The sequence below is a fragment of the Sander vitreus genome, chromosome 10 (assembly GCF_031162955.1).
Source record: "Sander vitreus isolate 19-12246 chromosome 10, sanVit1, whole genome shotgun sequence".
Lineage (NCBI taxonomy): Eukaryota > Metazoa > Chordata > Actinopteri > Perciformes > Percidae > Sander > Sander vitreus.
This window is the reverse complement of record NC_135864.1, coordinates 16,429,825-16,456,826: the sequence shown is the minus strand read 5'-3', so window position 1 is coordinate 16,456,826 and position 27,002 is coordinate 16,429,825. Positions and strand designations below refer to the sequence as shown.

Sequence of the window (27,002 nt, the reverse complement as noted above, 5' to 3'; positions counted from 1 at the left end):
GAACGCCCTGATCACATTCACACATTCATACCTGGAAGCTGCCCAGTACAACCACACACCGATCTGCAGCAGTGTTTTAGGTTAGAAGTCAAAGAGCAGGACTTGTCTCCTTGCACCTCAGGGGTGGTACTAAGGGGACAAGTGTTGCTATTTCATTTTGCTCACCCAGATTTATCCTGTCTGTCTGGGGGATTGAACCGACGTCCCGGTCACAAGTTGCTTCTCTAACCTTTAGGCCACCCCTGCCCCAATATTGATTATTGATTACTCTTTAAATTACATTATAATTACTTAAACTGTATTTGCAACATGATAGGGCTAGTTTCAGTAATGTTTTTTTCAGGTAGCAGTTTAAGAGATTGCTCACATTAAAACGTATTAACACAAGTGTTACAGAAACATGGCTTGTAGGTTAAGGCTTTGTGAAAGCGGTGTTTTGCCTCAAACACAGGATGTGATCCCACTGTTCCTGGTTGCTTGAATGCAATTGTTGTTGTATTGCAGAGGAAGGAACTTATCAGGAGTTTCCTTTAAAAGAGGAAAGTGCCCCCTTCCTTTCTGGAGAGGCAAACATTTTTGTGCTGAAAGAGTGACACAGGAGAAGAAAATGTTGGAGCAGTCCAGCACAGTTGGGATGTGTAAATTATTGGATTACATGCGGTTCGCCTCGATTGGCCATCCATTTTAGAAGATAATTCCAATGTTTGAATGCTGAGGACTAACAGTTAGAATCGGTTTCTCAGGTAAGAAGAGAACTTACTGATTATTATGTAAATTGACTCGTATGAGGGTATTGCCAGAAAGAGATTTTACTTTAACCAGTAGCATAACTCTGGTCAGTATTCTGGATATGGTATGTCCTTGGTTACGTTCAGATGCGTCTAAATGTTTATGCTATAGATTCAGGAGGTACAGTAACCTTGTCTGCCAGTTCAGCCATAAATGGAACACTAAACGTAATTTCTCATACATTTTCAATTTGTCCCCCCTGACCTCCAAAGTGAGCAACATTTTTGCAAAGCATTTTGTGAGTCGTTTCTGCACTTTGGTCATGGACATATCAGGTCAGGGATGTTACAGCGAGGAATTAGACAGTCTTACATTTGATAATACTAGTCTAGGCCTATTTTATACTGCTCTGAAATTTCAAAATGCCATTTGTGTGTGTACAGTATTTATGAGTTGTACATGCTGTGCAAGTGCCGGTGAGCATCTGTTAGTGTGTGTGGTTGATTTTGTCATTGCATTTTATTTGCTGAGCTATATACTTTTGTTAATTTGTTAGAATGTGGACAATGTTCAATTATATTTGAAATATCACTACCCCCCATCCTAACCCAGCATTAAATTTGACATGCAAGGGCTTTCTTTCATCTTTCCAAGAAGCATTTAGTTGATATTTATGCTAAGATATTTTATTCGTAGCTGAGGGTTGGAGGGTGTTCCCCTTAATGCTTGTATCCCACATACTCCACATAATAACCTTGTCAATAAAATGTAAAATTAGTTTTCTTGGCTTTTTATTGATTTCATATATATATAAGGCTAGCAATCCATATAGTTTATAACAATACAACAGACATTTAACTTACAGCTTGATTGCTTGTGCAAGTAAAAAAATATCTACCTGTCTTGCACACTCAAAGAATGGCCGTCTAGGCACGTAGGTATGTTCACTGGGGAGGCAGATGTTGGATGATAATGTGGTTTACCACACCAATCTGACATCTGACATCTCATGTGTCATGCGGAGTGCAGCCAGATGGTGTCCTTGACTCCTGCAAGAATAAGAGGTTACCCAGTGTAATGGCTTGTTACTATACATTAGATCATATCTCACTCTAATAGGCCTTTATTATTATGATACACCTAGACCTCCTAGACATGAAGATAGTCATTAAAATACACAATTTATTCTATGTATAATAGGAGTTTCATTTAGACTCCATTTTCATGTATTAGTAGATAATGCATTGAAGCTATTTAGGATTTGTATAACATTGTTTAGTTTCTGGGTTTTCACTGATGAGATAAATTTAAGGAAAATCACCCTTTTTGCTTCCTTTCATTTTTCATAATGAATGTGTTTGGGGTATAATGCAGCAAAGATGATTTTTTTGTAAAACTGCTTTCAGATTATATTTGATTTAAAAGGCCTCCTGGACTAAAATAAATGCATTTGGGAGACATGAGATTTTCTCTTCAATGACAAAAACAGGATATTTTAAAGACTCTGCTTTTATCAGTTTACGCATGCAGTTAATGCTACCTGCTGTGGTATTGACTTTTAGTGATTAATGACTGTGTTAAAATATTAGTAGTGGTTAGTAAGGGATAAAACCGAAACCAAGAAACTACATAATTTGATTGTTTAGTCACAAAATTAACCCCAGCCTCAGCAATAACGGGGGCAGTGGTGGCCTAAAGGTTAAATAAGGGAACTTGTGACCGGGAGATTGTCAGTTCAATCGCCAGACCGACAGGATAAAAGATGGGTGGGGAAAGTGAAAGAGCAGTGCTTGTCCCTCTCTCATTACCACCACTGAGGTGCCCTTGAGCAAGGCCCTTAACTCCAACCGCTCCAGTGGAGCTACTCAGTGGCCAGCAGATCAGACTGTGGTTGTACCAGGCAGCTTCCAGGTATGAATGTGGAACTGTGTGAATGTGACAGTTCGTCGGTGCAAATGAGAATTTGTTCTTAATCGGCTTACCTGGATAAATAAAGGTAACAAAATAATAATAATAATATGGACAATAATATTCCTTGTCATGATTCTGTTCAGTCCAATAACATTATTATTTACATATTTATGCCTGTAGTAAAAGGTGTCCCATTCTAGTTGTAGAACAGCAGAGTGTTATTAGTAACACCACAATTGTATGTACATTTAAAGATAATGTATTTCATGTTATTATGGCACTTAGTGGTTATAGCATCATATAGTGCACCACCATAAAAATGAAAAACATACTCAAAATTGTGATCAATAAATACTGTACATCCAAAGGCCTTGCTGCTTTTAAGTAATAGAAAGCATTTATTGATGACATTATAGATGATCACTATGTCCGTCGTGAAACAGGAAATGTCAAAAGGTAAAGGTCTGAGGCACGGCAAATCAAGATGGCTTCCCTTACAGACAAAGGAAACCCTAGAGCCACTAAACCGTTGATGTGGTAGATACACAAAGTCAAAACGTATAGAAACTCCTTTAATTATCAGAATTCCCAGCAGGGACCAGTTGCTTTCCGCTGGTCCTTTTGTGCTAGCTAATAATATAATGCAATGTAAAGTATTTTTATATGCAGAGAAAGCTCTTATTAATAATTCAGTGTTTTGCCTCTTGACTGTGAAATACTATGTGAAGCTCATCCACTCTCATTCTATCATTAGCATAAACATGGATATAAACAAAGGATGATCTACACACTTCATGCAATCTTTCAACTTCCTGTAGTTTCTACCATAGAGTTGATTTGAATGTGTATATCTTAACATTACAGGAGTTGTGGGAAAATCCTTGTCTCTGTAGTAATCATAATCTTAGTCTCTAGTGTGTTGTTTGGCATGTGTGAAGAACACAAAGACTTAAAGTAAAAGTCAGGTTAAAGGCTAGTTTGCTGTAAGACACTTACAGTGTATGACTTTGTCAATGAGGCATAAGCATTTGTGAGTGGAAATAAAAAGTACATTTCATCCTTGGCCTTTAATATGTTATTTATAATTGGAGAATGGAGGCAATGTGCTGTCTGTGAGTGGAAGATATTTAAATATCTTTTAAAGGTCAGATTAATGCCTGTCTCCATCAAATAACATGGGCAGTTATGGTTTAGGTAGCTAGTAATGGACATAATAGCTGGTTGCTTCCACTCATCCAAACCTGCAGTGGGAGGTTTGTGGAGGTGGATGAGAGATTGTACAATATTGAATTCCAGCAGTTTGAGTGCAAGGTCCTCCTCTCACCTTGTCATAGATATGGAAATTAGGAGCGAGTAGCCTACAGAAAGACCGTTCTGAAATTTTATTTTCATCTTTTCACAGGAATAAAAGTTCATTGCAATTTACAGATATAGAATCATGTAAACATAGTGTCAATAGGGAGCTCCGGTGCTGGACATTAACATTGATTGAGTTAATCCAATTTAGAAATCCATAAATCCTGACCAGATGCTATGCAGCATCAGGCAGGTAGGATAAGCCTTGTTGTGTTTTACAATTTTTCATGGTTAACAATCCATTTCTAAATCCAATTACCACCTGCCCTATGGGCATATAGACCTTCCTTTGACAACTGGATCAAAGTAAAGTACTTAAAACACCTAGATCCAATAGTGTAGACATAATACCATACAGCAGGGGTTTTCAACCTTTTTGGATATTGGGACCAGCAATCTGGCAAAGAGTGTTGTGTGGGTGGCGTTCTTTAAAAAAATGAATATTCAAATGTATCAGAGACAAGATTTCTTCCACTTCAAAGTCCATTCTCAGTGTTTGTGCAGGCATTGAATTTCAACATTTTTGGCTTCTAACCTCTCCTGCACAATTTTTTTCTTCAATTTTTACTGTCTTTTTATACTTGTGTAGTGTATATGTGCAATTAATAAACTAATCTGAACATCACTTGCAGAGGTGAGCACAGAGAAAATGTTCCCCTTCATATAGCCTACATCATTCTGCATAGTGAATGATGGCTCTTGTCAGAAAACATCTTTGCAGCCCGGTAACCTACACTATGTGGTCGTGGCCCGGCAGTTGACACACACTGCCCTACAACATACCACCATACTCTTTTCATATGCTGGTGATGTCATCAGCATTGATCAAATGTCCCCAAATTACCTGGTGTGCTGTTCCACTGTCCCTTTGCCTTTGAAGTATTAGTTAAGGTGTGGTATCTGAATTACCTGAAAGTATTAACCTTATGCAGAAGCAGGATCTATTTTTGAAATGCAAAAGGTAGTTTTCTAAAGCCCTGACTGGAGAAGAGGCAGCTTACTGACCTTGAAGGTTCATCAGTATGTAGTTTTTCACTTGTAATTGCACGGGGCTTTCAAGACAGTGACTGAAGGAGAATATTTTTTTCTGCATGGCTACATACACTGAGACATTCCCCCATGGGATTCTGGTTGATGTGAGAATAGCAGACTGCACAGATGTGTGTTAGTGTGGGATAGATTTCACTTGCCTTGAAGAGTGTGTTTTGGTTATTTATGAGAGTTATTAAGGTATCCTGCTTTTTCTTTTTCTTTTTAGATGAACATGCATGTTTATCTACATACATTAATGGATTACATCTTCCTATACAGTAATAGTCCTGATAGTACAGTGTAGTTTGTAGTCTTCCTCTTTCCCTGCTTGAGCAAGCAGTGATTTACTTTGCTAAGGTGTAACCTCATCATCCTGGCTTCATGATATCCCACCTCCCCCTCGCTGCAAGAGCAGGCAGCCCTGTTATCATACGCACAAACATACACAAGGATACAGAACAGCAGCAGAGGGGACTGGGCAGGGCTTGGGAGATTTTCTCATTTTTATTTCTTGAGTATATATGTCTATCTCTCAGATTGTGTGTGTGCAGAGGAGAGACAAGCAGAGAGGGAGAGAGAGAGAAAGCGAAACAGGGGAGACGAAGGGGAGGGAGTGTGGATCATGCATGTGCATTAACTCAGCTCCAGCGGCACAGCAGCAGCAGCAGCAGCAGCAGCAAACAAATACATCAGCAGCACAGGAGGGAAAGAGAGAGAGAAAGACAGAGAGGGAGAGTTGGAGGGAGGGTAGTAGTCTCAGGCACAGTAACAAAAGCTGCAGAGGACTGCTTTCCATCTCCACTAAAAGAACAACGGAGGAGTAATAGAAGGAGGAGGGGGTGGTCATGATAGTAGTGAGACAATAACGGAAGAGAAGAGGCACATTGTAGTCAGTGAGGACTGAAATCAAGGCTCTTATCTTCTCTGCTCTCCATGTTTTTGGGGAGTCAACGTACCATTACCTTCGTCTCCAAACCCAGAGGAGGATGTCTGTGTCAGGGAAGAAGGAATTTGACGTAAAGCAGATCCTCAGGCTCCGCTGGCGCTGGTTCAGCCATTCATCCCAAAGCTCGGCTGGCAGTGGAGGCGGCGGTGGGGTGGGAGGCTACATCCAGCAGGATGGCCTGGACCACAGAGGGACGCCTGTCCAGGGCCGGCTGAAGAGTCACTCAAAGGAAAGAGGCGTTGGAGGACTACGGAAGACTAACAGCCCGGTCCGCAGCATCTTGGCACCAACGCCAGGGCCCACACCCGTCTATGTCAGAGCGGGTCAACAATCATGGCACCACCAGCAGAACACCATCCAGGGTCTCCAGGTCAACGAGGAATTTCCAAAGAGCAGCTCATCACCCGGCACCACAAGGAAAGAGGACGCCATCACTGGCCAGGAAGATGTAAAGAAGAACAGCACAGAGGAACCTGCAGACATTGAGGCCAGAGAGAGGTATGACTGTCTGGAGACATTAGATTCTTAAGAGACACAGATTTATTATGTGGCGTCAAATCAGTCACCTTGCATAGCATATGCTCAATTAGCGGAAACCAGATTATGGGATGCTATTTTGGAAAGGCATGGCACCGTTACGTTTCATAGTGAAATTGTAGCTGCTAGATAAAATCTGCATCAAACTGAGAAAGTCTGACGCCTGAGGCAGCACCCCAGGATTAAAAAGTAAGAATGTTTTGTTGTGATCAGGAAAAATGAGCACAACCCTGATTTAAACAGTGTTGCTTACTTAGCACCTAACACCCATGCTTAAAATCAGTTTTCAACATTTCTGAGACTAAATACATACATATATGAAGAGTGTATATATAGCTTTTTCACTTCATTCAATATTTGTACTTACACCCTGCATGTACATCCTTTTAATTAAGCTAAGATTAAATTATCTGCACAACTATCATATTCCAATTTACCTGACACCATTGCTCACCTGGGGACAGCTCACTCTCATTGTCCACAGCATGTTAGGCAGGATAAGCCAATAAAGCATCCTTTTAATTATTCAGTGGGCCGAAAGCGGAAGGCTTTTTTAGCTCCCTTGTCTGTGTTGTGGTCCAGATTACATGCACTGTATGACTTTGCCTGATTCCTCCAGAGTATTTAGTTTTTACACATTACACTAATGCATTCTTCCATAGAGTTAAAAGTGAATGGCGGGAAAGAACCATCACATCACGTAACACGTACTGGACCTATAAAAAGAGTAAGCAGAGTAATCACATGAATTATCTAGACTGCCACTACAACCACTTTATAAGCCAAAAGCTATCATAGGTAGTGGCTGGCACAGGTTATTTAATTTATTTTCTACTAATATCTTTTCACAAACTCTGATGCAAAACTCAGAACCCAGGTTGTTTTTTTCCCCCTTCAATGTGATGATACGTCTTCCTTCAGGAAAGAATGTGTGTGTGTGTGTGTGTGTGTGTGTGTGTGTGTTTGTGTGTGTTTGTGTGTGTTTGTGTGTGTGCATGCGTGCATGTGTGCTGTTTGGCAGAACACTAAAAGCACCTCACATCAAGGATGAAAAGACCAAGTTTCTCTTTTATCTTGTCTATGACATTCTAAGGTGATTGGTCCTTTCCTGCGTGCTTTTGTTCCATGCACCAGGTGATGAAATGAACAATGAAAGTGAACCTGTCCCTTTGTTTTGAGAAAAAGCTACCATGGTTAAACAGGTAATTCTAAATACACAATCTCTGTCTACAGCCAACAATGTGTCAATGTAGATTAAATGAATGCCACGTGCATTGGCCGGTCAAGTTCCCTGAACAGAACATGAATTATTCTTAAGAGTTAAGATACAGATTTGGAATCAGCTCGACGTTCTGCTCTTCGTGTTGGTATAATTGGCAGATGTTCATGTTTGGGGGTCCCAGAATATGAAAAGTGTATGCATAAAAGATGTGCCTCTCTGGGTCTTAAGGGGGACCTTGAGTTCATGCTGGCCATGTAAAATACAGCACAGCCATCATATTTTGACAATGATACTGAAATATTAAAATGGTTCTGCTCTGGTGGATCGTAAAATATATCCTTGGCTCAGCTGTACTTGGTTGTAGTGATCCATTTATCAAATTGATAATCAGCGATGGAATCTGACATACAACATTTTTAATGATTTTATTATTTTTCCCCCTCAAACTGCGACCACCCAAACGACAAGAACAGTTCCATCACTTCCTCCTTTTATATAAATAAATGAATCCCTGTCAGCACCTGTTGTACATAATTATTAAATCAAGGAATTGTGTTTTCTGATCCTGCAGTGGCTCAAATAGCAAGAAAGGCTGGAAAAATGAGTTTGACCTAAGCAGTTATCAGATAAATACACTTGTGTGTGGCATGGGGCCACTTTTCAATCAAGTTTGTACATAACTCGATAACTGTAAAGGACTAGTTGCTGGAATGTTTGGACAAGCACTGCATCTGTAGCTGTACAAAGTTGCACAATGAATTAGGCCAGTGACTGTGTGACACTTTATGGCTTGCATGTTCTTTGGCGGCTAAACAGATGTGTGGATGTCACTGAGATATGCACATTCATTTACTCCACCAGCTGGGTGGCCTTATTACGTCTCACATCATAAATCCTTGACACGTAATTTGTCACAATCCCTCAGGCTGAATGAAGAACTGAGTTCTGCTTGCTGTGAAAAATACAAAAGTTTTAGCCGTTCCCCTGTAGCTGGAAAATATATGTCAGTCATGTTATGGTACAAGTCCCTCAGTGATTAGTTTCATTCACACAATGTCTACAAAAAATCCTTCCCATCACTTTATTCCATTCTTTCATTGATTTGGTTTCTCACTTTTGTTATTAATATTCAAGATTGCTGTCAAACTAAACTAACTGACAAAGTAGATTTTAAGAATTGATTATTGTTTAGTATTAATATTAATAATACCAATATTAATATTAAAATCATAAATGTATATGTTCACATTATATCATGGGTATGCATGTGTTAGGAAGATTCTTGGAAACATTAACATTGAGCTGATGAAACAGATCTTTGTCTTTATAGTTTATGTAGTTAATGAAGTTTTGTAGTGCATTCTAGAAACCTGCCTGGGTGCCATGAGTACCAAAGATAATTAAAAAAGTCAGTGACTAATTTTTTCTCTCCATTTTATTGAATCTTTTTTTTTTTTAATCAGGAGTAAAAGACTCTTTGAGATCAAAACTCTTTTTTTCAAGAGTGTCCTGGCCACGAGCAGCACAAATAACAGACATAAAATTGCAGGCGTATAACAATTTAAAATTGAGACACAACAAAGTACAGAATTATAAGATATCAAAAGACATTCTTCAATAATCAAAACATCTACAGCCAGATGTGCAGGCTTCTAAGTCTTTTTTCCATCACTTTAAATGTGTTCAATGAAACCAGCCCCTGAAGATTCAGGTGGTTTTGCAACTGATTCCAAATGCTCTTCTTCCCAGTTCAGTATGGACAGTTGGAAGAAAAAAGTCCTGGGAGCGAAGGCAATAGCTGATCTATGTTGGTATGATTATTCTCTTTCTGTTAGCTTTTATTTTGGATTAAGTTAACCTTTCTCTTCTGATTGACTGGTACGAATCTACAGAGTTGTTAAATCAAATGTAGTGAAATAAGTAGCAGATAATACCATGTTGTTTTCCACCCTTGCTCCTAATGCGCTATAGTAATCTATATACTGTATATTTGTTGTGTCCTCATGACTCTCATCCAAATTACCTCTCCCCATCATTGGCAGAGAATATATGACAGAAGTTAACCTGAATGGAATGGAAACCCTGACCTCTCCCACATAAACACTAACAGAGGCTTGAGTCAGCGGGCTGTAAGTTTGAATGATATCTCAATTCCCTCTCCTCCTTGGAAAAGAAATACCACCACCTCTACCCATGTCAACAGCAGTAATTCAGATAGTTGTTGGATGCTTCATAACACCACAAGGCTTATAGGTTCTCGGTCTGCGTGTGACATCCAGCGGAGGCGTCCTTAGGAAGCTGTAAATTGCAAAATACAGTATATCTGTTGTAATCTCAAAATGACGGGTGCAGGAGATTTTGTGATTGCATATAAATGATTCTGAGCGTTCTTTAACTTTGCCAAATCAGCATTCTGTACACAACAAGGCCATCTCAGATGGAAGCCAGAGTTTTTGTTAGCTCCTCCTTATCCTTTTGCAGAAGGCGGCATAAAGAGATACAGCAGCATTATATGCTGGACACATTCCTCATTTCTGTTCAAATTCGGAAATGAACCTAATTCAAAGAAAAATAATCCCTGAGACAGATTTCAATGAATTTTACACGGGCACTATAAGTAGGGGCCATGATTTTGTTCATCAGTGTCCTGAGGCACTCACCTCCAGTAATTTGCTTTAAAAAAGAATCATAGAGGCATGGACAAATATGATCAAGCTCAACATGTGATCTTGTGGAGAAAAAAATAAACCAAATCCTATCCAACAGCAGGAAGTAGGTTTTACTGTAATATGCATGATTAGAATATATAATAACATTTGGGAAAATAAAAACATTTTGCCCTGTTTTAGGGTCCCCCCAATTAACATTAAAATATTACATAAGACTTTTAAGTCTTAAGGTTTTAAGCCCACCAATCTAGATAGGTTGCAAAAGCATATGATATCAAAAGATCTAGATCTATAAATATCTAATATATACAGTAGACCAAATGCAACCCACTGCTTTAATAATGTGGATTAATCTGTTTAACCACTAACATGGTATGTAAATAAATTACAGACATCCCAACAGTCATACACTATGCGAGTTAACCTGCCATCAGCAAAGCAGTGAGGAGCTTTCTGCTAAGATCTGCACATTTTTCACTTACAGGACGCCCCCAACACACACATACACACACAGTTTACACCAAATTCCTCAGAATTACAATGTGGAGCTCAGCATTGTAATCACAGTTAATATATGAACAGGCAAATCTCAACATGGAATTAAGATTTAACACACCATTAAAATATACCATACATGTACCTTTTTTAATGCAGTTGCAGTATTAATATGCTGTGCTTAACAACAGGAAACATGTAATCTCTATTTTGAAATATATTCATCTCCTGGCACATTATTCTTCAGTGGCTCCAAGCAGATATTTCACTTACAGTATGTGCGCGAGTCAATTATGGAGATTTTCATTATTAAACGAACAGATATTTCTACTGATGATTTTCCATTTTCACTGTGCTAGATTTAACTCCTCTTGGTGCAGTTTCTTAATATTCAAAACAGGAATTGGTATGCCACCTGAGATGTTCATTGGCTTTTTGCAGACATTCTGCAAAATGATGACTTCTCCACCATCACTTCTTTACAACGTGTGCGGTTTTGGAGAAAGCTGAGTGGAAAAGCTATAAGGATGCAATATTTCATTTCTGTTACTAGCAGTGGCAATTTTCCACTCCACTCTCTAACATAAAGGGCCCATATTCGGAGCAGATTTCAAAAGACATGGTTCCTGGATGCAGCTCCATTTCCTTCATCATTATCAATATTAAGTATGTCCGGTATAACAATGGCATCAGAAGAAGAATGTCTGTTGCAAGGCCTCGGTGAGATAGTTAAATGCAGAGAGGAAAATCTATTTCTTATCATCTCAGCCTCACTGCCGGGATCAAGTTATTACAGTCAGTGTATATATTTCTCTCTACACAAAGCCGAATGACAGTAATACCGACTGTCAAAGCCGAGGCATAAAGATTTCATGGAATATATAGACTTGGCACGTACTGCATGAGGCTTTGTCGGAGTTGTTGGATTCTCAACCCAACCCAAGCTTCTCAGAAGCCTTCTGGGGCAAATGGCTTTTATAATTCATTTTGAAAGAGACATTTCCCATTTGGCCCAGGCAGGCACGACTTTCCCTCTTGTAGAGGGATGGAGTTGACAGTTGGAATAAGACTGAGATTTTCAGTTAACGTGTCTGACTCATAACCTTTACAGCTAGGGGCTAATCCTGGCTGACGGAAGCACATCTTGAATCGTCCAACCATTCATTTAAGAGGGCAGTTTCTGTTCTATTATTGTTAAAGAGTGTCTTTTATTTAAATCAGCACTGTATCTTGTGCTCAAAAGTCACATATGGACATTTAGTAGGACAGCCTTAAAACAGGCTCCTAACCATACAGCCTCTGCCTTACCTGAATAGCTCGTTAGAGTTTTTTGAATATGGTCCGTCAGTCACATTGTGGTGTGATATCTTTGGGACGGTGTTAGGGGCAAATGACGAGACTTCAGATGATGTGTGCTCACTAAAGAATGACATCATGTGTACTGTAGTATAAGGTGGGATGGGAAAAAGAAGCCCTATATTTTATTCTGTTATATTCTCTTCTTATTCATATAGGCTAATTTACCTTCTTACTGTTCTTCTCAATTCAAGGTGGCACATAAATAGTTTGTAGATCACAAAATAAATCTATAGACCCTGTTAGGGTCTGTGACTCTCGATGAATTGCTTAGTAATATGTGATGTACAGCAATGTCCCTACAGCAGTTTCTCTGGAGTAAGGTGTTCTGGGGCTTTAGTGCCTCAATAAAATTGGGCTTTACCTCTGATGATCCAACCCTCTACTGAAAGCGAAATATACCTCACAGAGAAATTTACTGCTCCCTGGAATGTGATAGCAAAGCAATTAGTGTCGGAGAGATTGGTAGGCATGAAAAATCCTTACAGCATGCCTTGGTGCCAATACAAAGGCAATGCATCTCAGTTTTATGGCCCCATTGCTTATTCAGTCTTGTTTGGTGTTCCTCTCCAAGACTCCAGAGTCAGTGGGGAATTATTGTGACAGGGCAATAAATTACTCTCGCATTTAGCATAAAGTCTCCCAATAAAGATTGGACTGTAGGATACTGCAGTGACCGGAGGGCACTATAAACAATTCCCAGAGGCTAAATGTTGTTGCTTTTGGTAATCAAAGAGGAGAAAGTCACACACTCGGCTAAAAAACTTTCTAATAGTGTGTTAATCAGGACATCGATAAGAGCCATCACCCCCTCCATCCTTCCTGTGTTATCAATCTTAGTATGTGCCAATACATTGTGCTGTCAAGCATTACATAGTTTTCTGTTCATTTGTATTGACAAACCTGAAACTGTACCAGTTTATGCAGCTCTCATATCAGCATATGAGTGGTAATGAGTGGGGATGTAAAGTGTTGATTTAAATAGTGCTGACATTTTTTCTTAAGCACAATCAGTCTTTACACAGCCGCAGGACCGTGAGATGACAGTAAATTCCCTCAGAGAGGCGGTTTGGGTCTGTTTATGTAGCGTAACAAACAACCCTAAATGTCAATGAGTGGACTTGCTCTGTGAAGGACACCAAAGTGTCTGGGATGTATTATATGCCACAAGTCTGAGGGATTACTTGGGTGCCTGTAGAACAGCATGTAATCTAGCAGCCCATGGGGACAGGGACTCAGCCTCGCCACAATGCTGTGAGGAACAGGCTTGTTCACTTGATAAGTCCCTGTCTTTAGAAAACCAACGTGCTCACACAGATATGCAGATGCACACAGGAACAAAGGCATGCACACATACAGACACAGGGAAATTCTGTCTGGAAAGCTGTTGCATAGATTGTGGCGTTCACTTGGCCCAGTTGGACTGCAGCGTTGCGTTATCGACTTATGTACGGAGTTTAGTCCATAACCGTTTTAATTTCAGCTTAGAGTGGCAAGTAAGATGCAGATACACCACAGGGAATAGAGGATTCAGGAGTCTCGTGTGTCCAAATAAGCTTATTTGTGTCCTCAATAATTTGTTGCCTATCTTTCTGTGTGCAGCTTTTTGATTATTTGTATTTCAAACTTATGATAGTGGACAGGGAGAGGCAACAGTTGGGGAAATTACTAAATCAGTTTAATGGGGGTTGCGGTAGCTCCGTCAGTAGGGAGTTGGGTTAGGAAATGGAGGGTTGCTGGTTCAAGTCCACATATGGACCAAAGTGTGGTGGTGGACTGGTAGCTGAAGAGCTGCTACATTAAAATGTCCTGGTTTATTTCACCTGAAGTGTCTAGTTCCATGAAGTCCCCATCAAGTGAAGTTTTTGCTTATGGCTCACAATTTCTTACAAATGTCTATTTCTAAAATATATAGGGGGAAAGCTTAATGCAACAAAACATGGAGTGCTCTTGTGGTTATTTAGAAGAGACTACATGCAATGTTCTGAAGAGCAAATGGCTCCTGGTGCAATGCCCAAATGTTCAGAAAGTGGAAAAGTGCAACAAAGGAATGCTAAGATGCTATAGACATGCAGACATGGTCCTTTGCTTTGGTCATATTTTTAGTCATAGAACATCTCTCCTCTCCTTCACAGGTTGGCTCTGAGCACCTTCTCCAGAATGAACACCAACTCCTCCGATGAGTTCTTTCAGGCCACAAATCATGCAGAACAAACTTTCCGTAAGATGGAGACCTACCTCCAGCACAAGCAGCTGTGTGATGTCCTCTTGATAGCAGGGGATCATAAGATACCTGCTCACAGGTTGGTGTTTGTGCTTCTGTCCTCTTTGATATCATTAATTACCCCTGCATCGGTTTAAGTTAAGACATACAGAAGCTCTTCCAATACAGCTGAGGAATAATCGAATAATCTTTGAAATGCAAAGCAAGATTCTTCTGATTTTTACGTGTCAGGAAAGATATGCAAACTCCATGTTCACTGGTTTGCATCTAAATAATGCACACTGCTCTAATTACACTTCTGCCCTTCCTCATTTCCACATTACATTTGCGCCATGGAAGAACACTGTGACCCAGTACATGGAGGTGTCAATATTTGGGCATGCAGCCCTCGGTTAAATGGTTAAATTGAACAGAGAGGCATGGTGTTCACTTTGTTAGTTCATCCAGACAGACTCATGAAACAGAAACCAGAATGCTCCACAGAGAGAGAAATAAGTATCAGTGACTGACCTAGATGAAATAATCAGCTCTCTGACTGCCTGTTTCAATGTGGCTTTATATTTGCTTTTAGGATACAAGCAAGGAAATCAGGGATGATGCCTAGACAAAATAAATGACACATAATATAATAAGTATATGTATATAAATTAGGGTTGTCAATGGATTAAAATATTTAATTGCGATTAATTGCAAGATTGCCCATAGTTAACTCGCAATTAATTGCAAATTAATCACAAATTTTTTATCTGTTCTAAATGTACTACTACAAACTATCCAGCGTGGCCTGCCTTTGGTGAGGGGGAGGAGGGTTCTCTGCATCAGCCACATGCTTGGCCAGCAAGTGATATTTGAGACTCAACGTACTCCAGAGAACCATATGGAAGAGTTTTAAAACTGAACTTGCCATTCAAAAGACCGTTTTCTTTATCCATTTCTGCTCAAAGAGGTTTGTTTCTGCTAGCCATCCACAACGTTGCTGCTGCATCGCTTCCTGATTTTCAAAACTACGGACCAGCCCGAGGCCCAAATCACAGAACGCGTGTGAGTTAATCTCGCATCAAAAAAATTAGTGGCGATAAAAGGAATTTGCTTTCACTTGTTATTATTGCTTTAATTTTGACAGCCATAATATAAATATTAGAAACCACAACACTATGAAAATATGGGTGTAGACTGTTGGACTGTGTCACTCGATCTCAATTTGTTGTATCGCCATATCTCTCATTTCTTTCATGAATCAACCACTGTGTTATGTGAGCTAGACAAATGAGCTAACATAATTAGAAGTCTGACCAGTGTATCTATTAGCAACATGACGTATGTGGGATGATTACATTTATCATACACCGACAAAGTGAAAGACTGATTGTGACAAAGATTTCCCATAGACATGCAAACTAATGTACGGTACAAGAGCATTAATTCACTGCGTTTTCTTTATGGCAGACTGGTCCTGAGTGCTGTGTCGGACTACTTTGCTGCTATGTTCACCAGCGACGTGAGAGAGGCAAAGCAGGAGGAGATCAAGATGGAGGGAGTCGATCCGGAGGCCCTCAGATCCCTGGTTCATTTCGCATACACTGGTGAGTGCTCGTAAAGACGTTCACTAGCTCTTGTAAGTAGTTATGAAACTTCTGAAATGCAGCATGATTAAAATGAATCAGTAAGGCAATTCATCACCGGGCTGACTGACCGGGCAACACTTCAACGTAATGTTGCTTTATTTTACAGGACAAATCCTCTTTGATAAGTGCTGTTGTTGGAAATATCCACAGTTTTAAGTTAACATAATGATGACTGATCCACTTAGTTTGATTGCAATACTTCTCCAACCACTGTGTTTGCCATTATGGCTACCTCCAGTCGTGACATCAAATATATTTTGCTTGTCCTCCTGACATTGCAGGCATCCTTGAGCTGAAAGAGGAGACCATTGAGAGTTTGTTGGCGGCAGCTTGCCTCCTCCAGCTTTCACAAGTCATCCAGGTTTGCTGTAACTTCCTGATGAAACAGCTTCATCCCTCCAATTGCCTGGGAATACGCTCCTTTGCAGACGCCCAGGGCTGCGTGGACCTGCTCAATGTGGCGCATAACTACACCATGGTAGGAGGGCGAATGTAACATGTAACATTTACATGGCTGTGTGGGCTAAATTATTTATTTTGTAAGAAGAGATTGCACACTCAAAGTGACTCTTCATTGCATGAATACACAAGGGGATCTTCGGTAATGAAAGCTATAACAGTAACACGAGTATTTAAATATTTAGTTTAATTAACACTATATGTACTTTCACTTGAAAGGCAGCCCACACTGTAGTAAATCAAATGAACCTTGCTCCACATAATCTAAAGTGCTGACAGGATTTAATCTGAGCCTTTTTCCTTATATCAACTCTTATTATTGTGAATGCAATATATATATCTCTCTCTCCCTATATATAGGGAATCATGGCTTGGTATACTGTACATAACACATTGAATATGTGTGACCATCCTCTGTTTTGAGGCTAGTTAATTTAAATAACCTGTCATAACCTGTAAGGAATGAAACTGTTAGTGTCTTGGTTTTTTATATCATCTAATTTAAGCAGAGGAATGGGTGACATCCACATTTGAATAGATATTGAACAGTTTCATGCTTTCACTTTATCTAATTTGGTTATGTGGCTGTCAGTACGAGATACCACAATGCTTCACATTGATTAGTGCACTGCCAGACTTGTGAAAATGCAATTTCTATATATTTCTGCAAGGGATATTTGAATTGGATTAAGATTCATGCACGTTTGTCAGATAACGTCTTGCTGGCCATGCAGAAGTGACCACATGAGGCGGGCGTTATCTCCTAGAGGACATCTGCTCAGCTTGTTTACATAGGCCCCTTCCAGGACCAGGAGGTTAATCTAATCATCAAACTGCACAAGAGGGACAACTTCCCGTTCAATCACTTCGGTAATGAGCAGCGAGAGCTGTGGGCTTCCTGGAAGTCTGTCCTCTGGGTTGTGAGTGGAGCGAGTTGTGTTTTGATAAGCTTGTTTTTCCTGGTTGAGCATGGCAGCTGAGATCTGCCTCTGACATCCTTTTCCTATTATGAGAGAGTGGTCCTTTTTATGTTGCAGTAGATAAAAATGTATTGTGTTATTGTTTTGGATGGCAGCTTTTCTTTCCAGCAATAAAACTTTATTTTAGGCACATACATAAATACTACATATTTGATTTTGTGAATGAATCCCAATTTAGAAACAAAACAAAATATAGCAATCTTTCTTTGCCAGCCTTTGCAAATTGGATGATAATCAAAATGTTCTTGAAAGGTAATTCTCCCAGCCTGACTCCCATTACACATCAGCGTTCCTCCTCAGAAAACACTGTTATTACACAATTACTCTTTTGCAGTAGTTAAATCAATTAGTATCCTCTCCCACTGATCTTGTTTTCCAAGCAATTTACCCAGCAATGAGTTTGCCAGTATTTGAAAACATCCTTTTAAATGTTAATGAAACAAACTTGGTTGAGCTTTCAATTTTGTTGTCAGTTGTTCGGGACTGGTAATTACAAATAATTGGTTTAAAGCAACGTCAGAGAGTTGGATGGCATTTCTCCCTCGGTGTTACCACAACAGATCGATAGATGTCCCTCATTTCATTAAGGCTGTCTGTGTTAAGCTTTTAAAACCTTCTAATTGTTGAGCATCCAGTCTAAGATATTCAGGCAGCTTAATAATTAATGCTCAGCTTTCTTGTTCAAAAAGGAATCACGGTGTGATTATGGCCAAGGATTGCTCTGTATGTCTTTCATGTGTTCAAATGTGGGATATAACATACTGTAGAGGTGTAGAGGTGGCAGGGTGTTTTATATAGCATCATCTCTAATGGAACTGCCCAGAGACAATGTCCTTGAAGAGGTAGGTAGCCATGCAGCGCTGTAATATCGCCTGGGCTTCTGGCCAGTTAATGGAAGATCAATCTTAAGAAAGGCAATAGAGAACAGCTTTCACAAAACTTAGAGCTGTACACTGCATTGGTGTGATGGTAATGTTGGTGTGCAGTGCCTTTCTGTTTCTCATTAAAAGGCTTATAATGGTTTAATGGTGCAATGTACGATCAGCAGCAAAAATGTTGTATAAGCTTATGAAGAGGCTTTTTTTTAGATGCTTTATGCCAGATTGATTTGTATCCTGCTGTTGTGTGGATCAACTTATTTAGTGAGCTAAGTAAAACAGATGACAGTTTCATCTGTTCATTCAAGACTTGTGAGAAATGGAGAGTATTCCACCATCAGTTATGTAAGAAATTGTAGATAGAGACTTCTACATTTGCATCCTCTATCTATTTGCCCTGATTTTTCTTTACCTCTCTGTCCTTGTGCCATTTGGTCCTCATAGATATAGAAACACAACCACACACACACACAGCGCTGCACTAAGCGTACTCCTCGGCTAATGACTGATGATTATCTGCCTCCTACATGTCTGCTCTGTGTTCCAGGAACACTTCCTGGAGGTCATTCAAAACCAGGAGTTCCTGCTGCTCCCCACGGCTGAGATTGTTAAGCTGCTTTCCAGCGATGAGATCAACGTCCCCGATGAGGAGACCATCTTCCAGGCTTTGATGATGTGGGTGCGGTACGATGTCCAGCATCGACAACAGGACCTCGGGGTGCTTCTTGCCTTCATCCGCCTGCCTCTTCTTCCTCCACAGGTGAGATAGCGGGTAAAGGGGTAGAGGTGGTGACTGAGGAAAAGGTATGATAAGGATCATATGCTGTGCTCTGGCTTGACTTTGTAGCTGAGGCATAGGCTGTAATAGTGACTCCCGTGTCCTCACTGTCAAAAGAAGGTGTCATTTTTTTTTAACTTTGCTACTGTAAACCTGCAGGGTGGAATTTCCTCGATTTATAGTGCACTTGTTCACAAATGTTTTCTTAATATTTATACAGGTTTTCAGTCGTTTTTGTCTATAAAATGGCAGGGACTGAGGTGAAAAATGCCCAATTCAAATGTCTTGTTTTGTCTAAGCAACAGTCTAAAATCCAAAGACATTCAGTTTATGTTCATATAAGACAAAGGAAAGCAGCAAATCCTCATAGCTGAGATGTTGGAACCAGGGAATATTTAGCACTTTGAGAGAGAGAACCACTCAGTTCACCCTCAGTCTTCCAGTTGACCACTGAAAGGCAATGAACTACTGCATTGTCAATAATCACTTTGTTTAGGTTGGGGGCTGAAGAAAAGAACTCTCCCCTCTCTGTGATAAATCCAACTGACAATATGACAACTACACATGAGTTTTTAAATGCATTGTTAGGCTATAAATAGCTTGCTTATGTTTGAATTATTATTGTTTTAAACACTGCAACTCACGTTTTATGAATGCTGTATTTCAGAGAAAAAAGCATTGTTTTACAACTTTGTCATGTCTAATTTACATAACATCAAACCCAGCTAAGCAATTCTTGGCAGATCTGAATTATGAAAATATCTAAATTAATTTTAATACATTCATATTTTTTAAATCACGTGTATTTTATTTTTCACTGTATACTGGGTGAACAGAAAACAATCCACAACATTCTTGTCTGCAAGCAAAAAGTTTTCATGAATAAAAGAATATGTGGAAAATATGATCTAACAGATAACATAGCTCATCCATTGACTGGAGAGAAATTGTTGGCTGTGAGGCAAATAAACAACAGAAATGAATCATTGTATTCGTCAAAACCGGTACTGTATTGAGTAGAAACTGAAAAGATGAGCAGAGTAGTGCCACTGACATTACTTGCAGGCATAACATGATCAATAGTTATGTACATGAAAATGAAATGTGTGGTGAAATATTCAATAAAACCACGTCAAAAATGTTCTCTTTTAAAAGCAACTGCTTCAATCTGCAGTGTGCAAGTAGTGTACACAGTACACTACACAGTACACAGTAGTGTTTGTGCAAGTATTTTTCAAACGATTTGGTGAGACATTCTCCAAACAGATACAAGATATCACCACTGTGGCTACAAATGGTTATGAAAATGTTCATTTCCTGCATTTAACATAAACCCTATGAAGTATTAATCATGTATTTATTTAAAGACTTGCTGTTACCACATCTAAAGATCTATTTATGTGCAAGGGTCTTTGTGTTACATGAGATTATCTGTTATTTAAAACTTCACTCTTTATTCTACATGAGATTAACCTGGTTTTAGATTAACAGGCATTTCATTACATGTCTTCAAAAGCGATTTGTATAGCTACTGTATACATTTGGCACTTTTTCTACACATTACATTTTATGATGTAGTCTATTAATGTGATTCCTTGAAATGTAGCTCCTTGCAGATCTTGAAAACAACAAGATGTTCTCTGATGACCTGGAATGCCAAAAGCTGCTGATGGAGGCCATGAAGTACCATCTCCTGCCTGAGAGACGTCCCATGTTTCAGAGCCCAAGAACCAAACCTAGAAAGTCCACTGTGGGCGCACTTTATGCTGTAGGAGGGATGGATTCTACCAAAGGTATGGCCCGTATGCAATAGTGTTTAATGCACAGCAACGCAGTTTATTTAAATTGTTAATATTTGCTGTGGTTTTAGGCTCCACCACCATTGAGAAGTATGACCTGCGGACTAACACTTGGGTCCAGGTTGGAGTCATGAACGGACGCCGGCTCCAGTTTGGTGTCGCAGTTATAGACAACAAGCTGTATGTGGTCGGAGGGAGAGATGGACTCAAGACATCCAACATGGTGGAGTGCTACAATCCGATCAATAAAGTGTGGTCCACCATGCCCCCCATGTCAACACACAGACATGGACTTGGTGAGTGATTATTTTGCTTTTGCCAGTGAATCACATAAGAACCACCCTGCCATTCCTAAATATATAGTCACATTTTAAACAATTTTTCTTGGTAAAACTTTCTCTTGAGCAGCTAATATGTCAGTAGGGCTGCAACTAACGCACATAGTCTTCCAATTATTTTCTCAATTCACCGATTAATAGTTTTGTCTATTAGTTCAATATCATGTATAACATAGAAAATCATCAAATCCTCCCATTTGAGAAACTAGGATTAGTGTATCTTTGGTATTTTTGCTTGATAAATGATTAACTGATCATGATTCATTGATTAATCAACTCTACTCTTTTCAGCATGATATGTCATCAATAAAGTTCTCAATCTCATAGTTTCTCTGTCCACATTTGATATGTGATATTTTAGTTCCTTCTTATTTTATTATTATGCTTTCAGAGGATGTTGACCATAAAAACACAATTATTTCAACTGTTTCAAGGTTTGAGGTTTTAGCTCGGTCAGGGTACCTGATGTTATGAAACACTAAAAACTGCCGGATGCATGCTCAGGAGGGTCACAGCTGGTGGCTGTAAAAAAAAAAAGAAAAATCATACATTTCTTTTTAAGATAGATCTTTGATATTTTCCCATTTCCCTATCAAAGCTTGGCAGGCTGTGTTGGCCCTGCTCTTCCTTACCCTTCCCTGCCCAATAAATCTCATATCAGAAGCGTTTTGATTCACAGTTGAAACAGGTCTGGGTAACAGAACAGGGAGATCTTGTCAAAGCATTCAGCTCGCTCACCCAGTGTGGTCGGAGGTATCAGTCGGCCCAGGAGATCACACTGTACAGATTTCTTGTGTTGACTTTGATCTTTCCCATAGCAAATATCTCTTGCTGCTTTGCTTGTGGCGTGCATATTTTGAGTCTGAATATATTTGAGCTTAGTGTCTACCAACATCCCTGCCCAACCATTTCCTGCTGTGTGCATTATGGGTAAGGACAAGAAAAAGGATTTATTTTTTATTCCAAAGCCACCTGTCAGTAATAAAAGGAAGTCTCACTGCGAGAATAGTTTATGTCTGACAGTGTTTATGTCATTTGAGGTGAATGTGGTCTTGCCCTCATGTTCCCACCAAATAATTGAACTCTCACCAAAGGAAATAAGAATGGTAATATAAAAATCCATTGTTAAAACATATTTTTGCAATGTTGCGGGGGAAACTGTTTTCCTCTGTGACTTGGGAATGAGGAATAACAATGCATTTTTATAGTCTTCCTGTTTTCTGCATAGATTTGGTCAGCTCACTCTGCCCAGTTCTGAAATAATAAACGTACCCCTGCCTCAGCGCTCTCTCTAAGAACTGTTGAAAGAAAACAAGAGGTTGATTTGGAAATGTCATTTTGTTTCAATGATTATCCACGATCACCATATACAAATACACATATTAATACACGGGTAGGAAGCACAAATTCTTCTAGGTATCATTAATCATCTAATGGGACAATTTTTATTTTCCTCTTCTTTTACAAAAAAGCAAGCCTATTTTGAGTAACATGTATCGCTTGTTTCTATCTGTGTAGGTATTGCTGTGCTGGAGGGCCCCATGTATGCTGTGGGAGGCCACGACGGCTGGAGCTACCTCAACACAGTGGAGCGCTGGGACCCGCAGGCCAGACAGTGGAACTACGTGGCCAGTATGTCAACTCCACGGAGCACCATGGGGGTCACAGCACTTAATGGAAAGTAAGTTGCTTTATCGAACTTACTGACATTTTAATGTTAAAAATGTGCAACCTTGCACTTTGAGGCAAAGTATATTGTTATATTTCTGCTACTTGGAAATATCATGAGGTCGAGGTCACTGGCATCTGTAAAGCCACAACAGACACTAAGGAGACAGAAGAGTATGAGCAATTAATAGTAAAAATAAAAGGAATGCCATTGTTGGTGCATGAATTTTGAAAGGGCCCCCTCTGCATTAAATATTAGTTTGCTTTTTAAATGCTATAAAGTTAAATATTACAGAGTTACAATGACCACAGTACCAAGGGTCCATGCATTTTTTTGCATGTCTATTACAAAATCACCTTGTTTATAGACTTGAAATCTAAGTATGGACATCATGCCCATGTCTTCTTTTAATAAGATATGCCATCTGTTGTTGCTGTTTTCGTGCAAAAATAATAATAATAAGAAAAATAGAGGAAAGTAGAGATTATGTTTATGTCCAACATTAAATAGTCTGAAAATTGAAATTTACAGACTTTACTGAAATGAATAAAAAATAAATTCAAAAATGTGCTTTGGAAAATGGTCAGCAGTAATGTAACACATGACATGGAATAGAGCATGCAATAACAGACATGGTTATGTAACTCAAAGTGCAGTGGTCCAGGAAAAGCTGAAGTGCAGTAATAGTTTGACACCATTATACTTCTTGAATGCAGAATCGACCTTTGTGGCTGCAGTAGTTAGCAACTCATAGCAAAGGCTGTTCTGATCAGTGTGGTAATTTATACAGTGTAATCTAGACTCTATAAAGCAAAACACTTTGTGTATTTGTATGTATTAAATGCCTAACAACACTATTTGAAAGTAAATTAAGCAAAGAACAGACCGACTCTCAGCCTAATTTAAATATGTTTGTGTGCCAGAGGAGGAAAGAGACTGCTGCTTGGCTACATCCAGCATTCAGTGTTAAAGTCGATGCTGAGTTATTATTGAATCTAGGTCAAAAATAGACAACAAGGAAACTGTTTCCCTAGCCTCTACTTTCTTGCTGTTGGGCCTGTGAGCTACAATCACTTAAAACACTGCTGTGATCTTTCTGGGAGAGAACACTCTCAAGGAAAGGGCATTTGAACAAATGCTATCCATTGCCAACTGCTGCATCTTACAAAATGTGTCACATTTTCACTGTTCTGTCATTATTTTTTTACAAACATCTGACAACTGATGAGAGCTACTCCCACCAGATCCACTAGGACTGTATGTACATGTCAGATGTTTGAGATTTTGAACCCATTTTGTTTAATTTCTCAGATTGTTTGCAGTAGGTGGTCGAGACGGCAGCTCATGTCTGAGGTCGATGGAGTGCTTCGATCCGCACACCAACAAGTGGAGCATGTGTGCTCCCATGGCCAAGAGGCGAGGAGGAGTGGGTGTGGCGACGTACAACAACTTCCTGTATGCTGTAGGCGGACACGATGCCCCCGCCTCCAACCACTGTTCTAGACTCTCCGATTGTGTTGAAAGGTCTGTAAACGCGTCTTCTCTGGAGAAAACACACAAACACAAAAATTTCATCAGCGGTTTTGGATTGCAGTCATGGGTTGGGACGAGGCTGTAAGAACAAAAGGGAGACAAACTCCTCTTCTTCCCCACCCTGCATTTGGAGACATGTCTATTTTATACCTCTATGATACTCAATTGAAGAGATCATACTTTCCACACATGGTTTTATTTTTATAGATCATAGTTTCCAGACATGGTTTTATTTTACAGTATCTGGCTCCATCTGGTGGCCATAATATCATCCTGATTATGAACCTGATGTGACTCACAGTATAGCACCTAACTAATTCACTGCAAAGAATACCTTCTCCAATTTTTTATTGCAAAGTACGCCACATTTTTATGTGCTTCCTATTATTTTGTATGTAAAGAAAACTTTTTTTTGTCAAAGCTTCAAATAATCCATTATTATTTTGTAAGTGGTGGTAATAGAACTAAAACAAGGATACCCCTACAGATTAGTTTGAATATATGTAACTATTTGTTGTAGGATGGAAACAATATATATTTCAGCTTTATATTTTCCACCATTTTTCATTTCAACATCCATTTACTTTCCCAAAAGTTTTCTTAAATAACAGACAGTTAATGTTAACAAATATTCCTTTAGCGCTGTCTGAAATCTTTTGTTCTGGGTTCAGTCAGCATGTGACAGCAGTTCAGTGATCTCTAAAACAATGATTTTACTCACTGGAAAGCATTTTGAATCATTTGAGCTTGTTGTAGTTGATTAGTGTCTTGTATTGTTAATAGAGTAGTCTCCAAGATCACACAGCGTCATGGCTTTCCGTCATGTAGTTGAGCTTAATGGAAGCCCATAGGGACGGACTTGATTGTTGATCTAGTTTGATGCATACGTCATATGGATTCAAAGTATTCAAAATAACTAAATAATAATTAGAAAAAAAACTACAGCGAAAAACAAACTTTTTTTAGCGTATAACTTTCACACTGTCACACCTGTGTTTGTTTCTATTGATGGACGTGATTGCATCATTTAAAACTCAAACACCTTGTACTGTAGTTCTTTTAGAAAACAAATAAAAATGGCTCTAACAGACAATCACAAGTGTTTTACTCACTTTAAGCAATATATATAATAATATATAATTAAATACATAATTGAAAGTATATCTGTGCTTACTAAATCACATATTTGTGAGATTATGGCTGTTTCACATACTAGTATATGGTGTTATTGGTACTGCAGTTGCATCTAGTTTATATACATAATACTTCACAATTCCCTGATTGCAGATCAGATTCTGTCACATCATTATTTGACTTATTTTGCATAAAACTGAAGCGAAAACTGCATGAGGCCACTTTAAACTAGTAGTACCAAGTCTCAGCAAGACATAACTGAATTTCTGAACATGTAAATTACTTTTTTACCTAGAAATCATTGAAAGTAAATCAAATAATGTGACATCATTTTCCTCATCTTAGCAGCAACTTTTGCCTTCACTGATGAGTCCAGCTCTCTTTGCGGACCCAAGCAATTTTTGCTTTTAAGTTTTAATCTGTCTCTCTGTGTGTGCTGAAAGGAGACATCTGTGATTAAAGAGGAGGAACATAACGATGTCTCAGTTAGTGGGGATGGGACACTGTTTTCCTCTTGAGATTCATGCTAATTACTTTTACAAAAAACAATCGAAACATTGCAATTACAGGTATGACCCAAAGACGGATACGTGGACCACTGTGTCCTCACTCAGCATTCCGCGGGACGCTGTGGGTGTCTGCCTGCTGGGTGACAGGCTTTATGCTGTAGGTGGATATGATGGTCAGTCGTATCTGAACACTGTCGAGTCCTACGATGCACAGAACAATGAGTGGACTGAGGTAATCACATCAACCAATCCTTTATCACAGTTACACAACACAGTTTGAATAATATATTAATACTGTTTTAGATATAAATAAAAATAGGGAACATTTGACCTTTTAAAATGGTGAAACTTTTAATGGAATTGTAACTTGTTTTTTGCCAGAACTGGTTACATCTAACATCTAACACCCTCTGGGAGCATAAATCTGCTGAAGTCACTCAATCCTATCAATATTTTATAGCTTGCTTTGTCTTGTCTCTGTAACCCTCATAAAAATGGGATTCTTTTTGAAGACAGCCTCAGATGAGAAGCTGCATGTTAACCTCTCTGTCGTCCTGTAGGAGGTCCCTCTCAACATTGGCAGGGCAGGCGCCTGCGTGGTGGTGGTGAAATTGCCTTGAGCATTTTTTTTCTCACGACAGCATGGGAAACAAATGAGAGAGCAGCGAAGAAGAGTGGACAAACAAAACAACGGATCAAGGACACATCCTTTGAGAGTCATGTTTTTTTTCTTTTTCTTTAACTCAGCTTTCCACATTTTTCAGAGGGAAACAGACAGAGCCTTGCACATTGTTTCTATCATTAGTGGACATGCCTACCCACT

General features: G+C 39.3%; 1 protein-coding gene across 2 annotated transcripts; it reads left to right on the top strand.

Annotated features, from left to right (window-relative positions):
- Window positions 1-27,002, top strand: klhl4 (kelch-like family member 4). 2 transcript variants are annotated; one of them, XM_078260525.1, is made up of 12 exons: window positions 1-743; window positions 6,009-6,472; window positions 14,389-14,556; window positions 15,924-16,060; window positions 16,384-16,580; window positions 18,967-19,179; window positions 20,804-20,990; window positions 21,068-21,292; window positions 22,853-23,015; window positions 24,315-24,527; window positions 26,240-26,411; window positions 26,740-27,002. In XM_078260525.1, the coding sequence occupies exons 2-12, from the start codon at window positions 6,015-6,017 to the stop codon at window positions 26,797-26,799; spliced, it is 2,193 nt and encodes a 730-aa protein (XP_078116651.1). In that variant the 5' UTR covers window positions 1-743; window positions 6,009-6,014; the 3' UTR covers window positions 26,800-27,002. The 2 variants fall into 2 exon arrangements, with proteins under 2 accessions (XP_078116651.1, XP_078116652.1); XM_078260526.1 differs by lacking the exon at window positions 6,009-6,472 and having other exon boundaries at window positions 25-743.